The following is a 7845-nucleotide window of genomic DNA, read 5'->3' as shown; positions in this document are numbered from 1 at the left end:
AATAATAATAATAATAATAATAATAATAATAATAATAATAAGGAGGCACTTTAGCACCATGGATGTTTTTCTAGTGATTCATGCTGCATAATCTCACCTGAGCCTCCTCCACCTGCTGGGCCATGGCTGTTGGGCTCAGCTCAGCTGAGCGGTTCTTGCAGTTCAGGAGTTTAGATATAACCCTACTTAGATGACTGTCCATGCTACTGGTAGATGAAATCAGAACCTCTGGAGCATCCTCAAGTGGTTTACCCTTCAGACAGAAAGACATGTCAGATGCAGAACAGGATTTGTTAAGGCACAAGCTTTGGTTTTGTTGTTTAATTTAGGGCCTATATGAAAATATATATCAGAAAAAAACAGTTTGAGGGAGGAATTGTTATGATCCTCTCTACAGAGTAAGATATGTCTTGACCATATAAATTGCCTCAAAGCTCTCACAAACAACCTTTGCAAACTCTGCTTTGAGGTTTTTCTTGAGTTTACTTCATATATCTAAAACTGGATTGAACTGAACTGATGTGAAAGAGGATTAAAAAAAGAGTCAAAATAACTAAGAATTATGATCTACATTTCAGCCAGTAATTATGATAGTACATGTTCATCACCGCTTTATTTGAAAGATTATTCTGTATTTTAATCCTACATATTGAAAGTGACCATTTGGAACTTCTGTGACTTTCTTGGTTCAAAAACAAACACAGAGCCAATGACAGATAATATTTATTTTACCTCAATGAGTTGACTGCTGGGTCCCATGTCTTTGAGTAGCTGTATCACTGTCAAAATGGATGGTTCTCCTGGTGACTCCAGTTCTGTTTTCTCAGTTTCCATGTCATTTGCGTCTATTTTGTTTTCTTGAGGGGTCAGTCCTTTCAAATGGGGTTCTTCACCCAGTACAGTATCACCTGATGATATCTGAACCACCTGCAGTGATGTGTCAGTACTGAATACTTGTTCCTATAGTGGACATGAAACTAGGTATTAATGCACATATATACTCTATGTCAGCGGTCCCCAATCCCCGGGTCACGGACTGGAGTCGCTTGGTACCGGGCCATGATAGTTGAGGCTCGGGTGTGAAATTTATGGTTTTCAGGGTTTTTATTGGTTTTTATCGTTGGCTTCCCTAGGTCTTTTCCAGTGTGTTATGAATAAATCTACTTCTTTTTTTTGGTACCAGTTTTATTTTGTTGGATTAATTCGCGACAACGTAAAGGCCGGTCCATGAAAATATTGTCGGACATAAACCGGTCCATGGCGCAAAAAAGGTTGCGGACCGCTGCTCTTTGTGACCAAATTTTACAAAAACATTAAGTTGTATTAAATAAGACTTGACTAACAGGTGAGGCCATTAACGCTGAAGAAGTGAAATCATACACCAATTGAGAAATTACATTTGTTTTTTGAAAGACCTCTGCATAATGCAACTTCTTTTAGCAATCAAGAAGTTCCCTTTGCAAGATTGAAGGCTTTTCTGGACTGGCTTTGGTAGACAAGTTCATGTTTTACATGTAGGCTATGCATTAGTCTATATATGATGCAGGGTTAACATAATTGCACTTTATCATAGAAAAATAGGTCATCATAACATACCTGTGGCAGTTTCTTAAGCCTTGTTCCAGTGGCCTCCATGGTAGTGATGGTGGTTGTTGTGCTTATGCTGAATGGCAGTTCTACACTGGTGCTTCTTTCTTTTTCCTTTTCTTGAATTTTCTTCTTCTGCTTCTCTTCTTCTTCTTTCCTATTTGTTGCATCTGTTTGGACTTTAGGATACACAACTGGTTCTGACAGGAGTTTGGTAAAGCTTTTTGGAGCATCTGCTTTATTCATCTCAGATGCAGGCTTTTCTTTCTCTGCTTCAAGAGACCTAAGCTCTTGGGTTTGTGTTATTTTTTCAGACTTCGTAGTTGTTTGATCACTGTCAGTCCTTGCACTTGTTGCTATCACAACAGATGTGGTTATGGTGGCCGGTATATTTGGCTGTAGAGTGGGTACGCTAGACCCCATGCTGAGTTTTTCCACTGTAACAGACACTTCATGCTGGCCTTTAGGTGCATCAAGTACATCTTTAGTTACAAACTCCTCTCGCAGATTGACGTCCTTTGGTCTCTCCTCTGTGGCATTCAAGAACTTCAACTTATTAAGAGTTTCTGGTTTTACAGTGTCTCGTTCAGATAAACTTATTTCTACACATGTTGACTCTGTTTCACCTGCATGTATCAGTACAGATTGAGCTGCGTCAGTCTGAGCTATACCTTCCTTCATTTCAGTCCTAAATTGTTGGACTTCTACTACTCTGGTTTTAACTCCAGCCTCTTCAGGAAGAACCTCAGCTGCACTCGTATCTCTGTGTTCTTTTGAACTTTCACACTGGATACTTGATCGAGATGTATCTGTTCTTGACACATGCTCTTCTCGAACTTCTGGTATTACAAGCACCTCAGGGTCCATCTGAATTTTCTTCATTTTAACAAATTTGACATCCAGGCTTGTGGGTACGTCTTCCACTCCATGTGTTAATACTTTAGGGTGTGCGATTTCCAAGATCTTTAGCTCAATCAGTGTTTCTTGTTTTACAATGTCTTGCTCAGGTAAGCGTATTTGTGCAGATGTTGTCTCTGCTTCACTTGATTGCTCCAGTGTAGTTTGAGTGGAGTCACTCTGAGCTGCAATTTTTGGTCTTTCAGTGCTAATTTGTTTCTCCTTCACTGTGACTGAAGCTTCAGAGGGCTCTGCTTGGACCACAAGGTCCTTAGTCACAATAGGTCTATCTTCTGTGGTTTTCAAAAGCTCTCCACTGACCTCTGGCTCCAGCAGAGCAGGCTGAGCGGAGTCACTTTTTCCTATCATGAAAGATGTCTGTTTATGCTCATGACGACTGGTTGGTACTTCTACTTGTAAAACAAGCACCTCAGAATCAATCTGGGTTTCCACTACTTCCTCTACTGTAACAGACTTGTCACTTAGGCTCGTGGGTACATCATCCATGCCATGCATTAACAATTTAGAGGTGCCTTCTTTGACACCAAGTTCCTTAATCCCTGTAGGTCTGACCTGTGCGATTTCCAAGATCTTTAACTCAATCAGTGTTTCTTGTTTTACAATGTCTTGCTCAGGTAAGCGTATTTGTGCAGATGTTGTCTCTGCTTCACTTGATTGCCTCAGTGCAATTAGAGTGAAGTCACTCTGAGCTGCAATTTTTGGTCTTTCAGCGCTAATTTGTTTCTCCTTCACTGTGACTGAAGCTTCAGAGGGCTCTGCTTGGACCACAAGGTCCTTAGTCACCATAGGTCTATCTTCTGTGGTTTTCAAGATTTCTTGCTTAGACACTATTTCTGATTTTACACTGTGTGGCTCAGATACAATTATTTTTGTAGAACTTACTGCTTCGTTTTCCAGCAGTCCAGGTTGAACAGAGTCAAACTGAACATCCTCTTGTCTTTCAGTAATGATTTGTTGCTCCTCCATTCTAACTGCTGCCTCCTCAGGATGAACCTCAGCTGTTTTGTCTTTCTGTTCTTTTTCTATTTCACCGTGAAATATCGCTTGACCCGTATCTGTTCTTGATGCTGCTGCTGTCATGACTAACGTTCTTTCATGCTCCTTGTCGCTGGTTGACATATTGAGTTGTAAAATACACACTTGAGGTTCTGCCTGGATTTTCTCTGCTATGACTGATAGTTTGTCCACACTTTTTGGTGAATCAAGCACAACATTTGTGGAGAACTGTGTAGTTTTCATGAGTTCTTGCTCAGTTACTGTTTCTGATTGTACAGCTTCTCCCTCAGGTAAGCTAATTTCTGCAGATGCTATTTTTCTTGGCGGCAGCACTGCAGGTTGAGTTGAGTCCACCAGAGCTACATCTTCTTGTGTTTCAGTGCTGATTTGTTGCACCTCCATTCCAACTGTTGCCTCCCCAGGGTGAGCATCAGCTGGACTCACATCTTTCTTTTCAAGTTCTGAATCACATTCGATATTTATTTGAGACATGTCTGTTCTGCTGTCTGTGGTCTTCAAGAGCTCTTGCTCAGTCACCAGTTCTGGTTTTACAGCATGTTTTTCAGATAAGCAAATTTCAGCAGAGACTGTCTCTGGTTCACGTGTCTGCAGCAGAGAAGGTTGAGTGGAATCGCTCTGCGCCACATCTTCTGGTCTAGCAGCTTCCTCAGGTTGAACTTCAACGGCAGTCAAATCTTTGTTTACTGCAATGATTTCAGACTGGATACTTGAATGAGCTACATCTGCTCTGGGTACATCTGTTACCACAACAAATGTTCTTTTATCCTCCTCCTGGCTGGTTGGTGAAACAAGGACCTCAGGCTCCCCCTGGACTTTCTCTTTTGTAATCGTCTTGTCATCCAGGCTCATGGGTATGTCATCCAGTTCATTTGGTTTGGGCTGCTCACCTTGGATCACAAGTCCCTTAGTCACAGTAGATCTATGCTTTGTGGTTTTCAAGAGCTCTTGCTCAGTCACTGGTTCTAGTTTTACAGTTTCTTGCATTGATAAGTTTATTTCTGCAGAAGCTATCTCTACTTCAGCTGGTGGACCTGAGTCGCTCTGAGTCACATCCCCTTGTCTATCAGTGGTGATTTGTTGCACTTTGATTATATATTCAGTCTCCTGTGTAACCTCAGCTGAAGCATCATCTTTATTTCCCAGCTCCCTTTCACGCTGGATACTTAAATGAGCTGTATCTGGTTTTGGTTCTGCTGATGTCTTCACAAATATCTTTTCCTGTTCTTTTTGACTGATTGGTATATCCAGCTGTAAAACTTTCACTTGAGGCTCCACTTGAATTTGCTTTATTGCAACTGATTTTTCATCCAAGTTTTTGAGTGAATCAAGCACATCTTTTGTGGGGACATCCTGTTTCATGTTGTAATCCTTCACCTCCACTGATCTAGCAGTTTTCAAGGTCTCTAGTGCAATCATTGTTTGTGGTTCTGCAGTGTCTTGTTCAGGTAAGCTTATTTCTGCAGATTGTGTTTTCTTTGCTTCACCTGGCTGAAAAAGTGCAGCTTGAGTAGATAAACACTGAGCCACGAGATCCACTGGCATTTTAGTCTTCATTTGCTGCACCTTTATTGTAAAGCTAATTTCTTGTTCAGGTTGAACATCAGCTGAAGTCAAATCTTTGTTTACTTGAGAATGTTCAGACTGGATACTTATATCTGTTCTTGGCACATCTGCTTTCGAGACAAATGATCTTTCATGCTCCTCATGGCTGGCTGGTAAAACAACATCAGGCTCCACTTGGACTTTTTCTGCTTTTTCATCCAGGCTCATGGGTATATCATTCCCTCTATGTATTGACAGTTCTGAGCGCTCTTTTTGGACCCCAGTTTCCTTAGTTATCATAGGTCTGTCCTGTGTGTTTTTCAGGAGCTCCTGCTCAGTCAGTTTTTCTGGTTTTACAGTATCTTGTTTGGATATGTTTATTTCTGCAGACATTGCCCCTGCTTCACTTTGCAAGAGTGCATTTTGAGAGGAATTACTTTGATCCAGATACTTTTGTGCGTCCAAGGTGATTGGTTGCACTTTGACTATAACTTCAGCCTCCTCAGAGGGTACATGAACTCCTTCACACTGCAAACTTGATTGAGCTGTATCTATCTTTGGTTCGGCTGCTGTCATGACAAACGTCTGTTTCTGTTCTTCATTACTGGTTGGTATATCTATTTGTAAAACTCGCACTTGAGGCTCAACAAGGTTTTTCTCTCCTGTAACCAGTTTTTCATCCAAAGTGTGGGATACATCAGGTACATCTGTTTTGGAGACCTCTTTTAAGTCGTAATCCTTCAGCTCCTCTGGTTTCTGTGTGGTTCCCAGGATCTCTAACTCAATTGCCGTTTGTGGTTTTACAGTGTCTTCCTTAAATAAGCTTATTTCTGCAGATATTGTCTCTGTTTCAACTGGCTGCAGCAGAACAGTTTGAGTAGAGTCACTCTGAGCCACATCCTTTGGCGTTTCTGTGCTGATTCGTTGCATCTTGACTATGAGTGTAGCCTCCTCAGGGTTAACCTGAATTGCAGTCTCTTTTTGTTCCCACTGCATACTTGATTGAGCTGTATCTGCCATTGGTACTGCTGCTGTCATGACAAATGTCTTTTCCTGTTCTTCATGACTCGTAGGTATATCAAGCTGTAAAACTCGCACTTGAGAGTCCCCCAATATTTCCTTTTCATCCAAGCTTTTGGGTAAATCAAGTACATCTTTTCTAGAGACCTCCTCTTTTAAGTTGTAGTCCTTCAGCTCCCCTTTGCTATCCTGTGTGGTTTTCAAGAGCTCTAGCTCAATCACCATTTCTGATTTTATAGTGTCTTGCTCAGATAAGCTTATTTCTGCAGATACTCTCTCTTGTTCACTTGCCTGCAGAAGTGCAGGTCGAGAAGAGGCAGACATCTCCACATTATCTTGCATTTCAATGCTGATTTGTTGCATCTGTACTCTGACTGTAGCTTCCTCTGGGTGAACCACAACTGCGGTTTTATGGCTGGTTGGTATTTCATAGTCCAAACTAAGCACTTTAGTCTCCACTTGGATTTTATCCCCTGTAACAGACTTGTCATCTGGGCTCATGGGCACATGTTTTTCTGAGGTGAAAACAGTTGCAATAGGCTGACTAGAGCCTTGGTCAGCCTTAATATCATTCCCTTCAGCACTGCTTACTTGCAGTTCTACACTAGTTGTCTCAACGTTGCTTTGTGGTGTGGTCTCACACTGTACAGTCAAGTGCTCCATGTGCATCTGGGGGTCATTTTGCACTGAGACAGTAATATTTTCAGATGTGTGTATTCTTGTCTTTATACTCATTTCTTCAGCTTTGAATGCTTCATCTTCAAGAGACTTTTGAACCTTGATGCCTAAAATATTTTGCCCATCGTCATGTTGGATGTTGACTTCAGGTTGTATTTGTAAGTTATCTGAGACTGTTTGCTGACTCATAGTTTCTGTTACATCTGTCTCTGTCTCATGAGGCTGCTCCATTGAAACAATGGCAAAAGTAGTAGATTCCTTATCAGAAATTCTTGTGTCTGGCTGATATTGGTTTGTCTCAAACAATTGTGGGACTGTTCGGTCAGGCAGCTCAAGAACTAAATACCTCTTCGGAACCTCTTCTGTGTTACTCCATAATTTGTTAATACAATCTGCAATATTTGTTGTATCTGTAAAACTAGAAGAAAGACATGGCTGCATTTGTGGCGCTGTGTCTGAATCTCTTGCATCAGATTGAGGTGCTGTGCATTCTGGTGCCTTGTTATCAGACTGAAGAGAAACTTTTGGACTGTCTGACTTTCTTTCACATGGTGAAAACTTAGTTGATTCTATAGAAATACTGTCAGTTGTTACAGTGACTGTCTGCAAACTTAAATGTGCTTTTCCCTTTTCAATTTCTTTCTCCATTTCGTTGTACTCCAATAGACTCTCTGACGTCTTCTTTGATGTAGGAAGTTCAGGTTTTTCCAGGGAAAGGTTCTGATCCATATTTTCTCTATCTGGATGTCTATCAATAGGTGGGACTGAATCAGAAGCAATGGAAAGTTCAACATCATCTGACTTTCCTCCAGTTTGTATGGGAGATACGTCTTCCAAAACTACAGCAGTAACTTGCTCTGTAGATGAGACTGACAGAATATCATTGTCATGTTCTGTTTGAGTTGGAATCTGGTCCTTGATTGCAAGATCAGGAGAAACCTTTGGAATCTCTGGTTTTCTTTCACTTGGTGAGAATTCAATTGACTCTACAGTTTCAGTTTTTCTAGTAATCACCTCTAAATGCAAGGCTATCTTTTCCCTTCCACTTTCTTTCTCTGTGTCCTCAGACTCCACAAGACTCTT

General features: G+C 41.1%; 2 protein-coding genes across 7 annotated transcripts in view; both read right to left on the bottom strand.

The window, feature by feature from the left end:
- Window positions 1-7839, bottom strand: part of LOC102295451 (nesprin-2) — a 94184-nt gene extending 86345 nt beyond the window's left edge. For 4 of the 6 annotated variants that reach the window (XM_042213086.1, XM_042213088.1, XM_042213087.1 and 1 more), the window contains exons 1-3: window positions 1597-7839; window positions 733-960; window positions 98-253 (exon numbers count right to left, since the gene is read on the bottom strand). In XM_042213086.1, coding sequence (XP_042069020.1) covers window positions 98-253; window positions 733-960; window positions 1597-7491 — 6279 coding nt within the window. In that variant the 5' untranslated portion in view covers window positions 7492-7839. The remainder of the gene's footprint in view (window positions 1-97; window positions 254-732; window positions 961-1596) is intronic. The other 2 variants (XM_042213089.1, XM_042213090.1) reach the window with 2 other exon arrangements.
- Window positions 7499-7845, bottom strand: part of LOC102297894 (nesprin-1) — a 66499-nt gene continuing 66152 nt past the window's right edge. Inside the window, exon 60 of the mRNA XM_042213085.1 lies at window positions 7499-7510. Within this exon, the coding sequence (XP_042069019.1) occupies window positions 7499-7510 (12 nt within the window). The remainder of the gene's footprint in view (window positions 7511-7845) is intronic.

This window comes from Haplochromis burtoni, unplaced genomic scaffold (genome assembly GCF_018398535.1).
Source record: "Haplochromis burtoni strain Fernald_Lab_line unplaced genomic scaffold, NCSU_Asbu1 Contig_416, whole genome shotgun sequence".
Taxonomy (NCBI): Eukaryota; Metazoa; Chordata; class Actinopteri; order Cichliformes; family Cichlidae; genus Haplochromis; species Haplochromis burtoni.
Note: the sequence above shows the minus strand (reverse complement) of the source record. Positions and strands in the feature narration are given on the sequence as shown.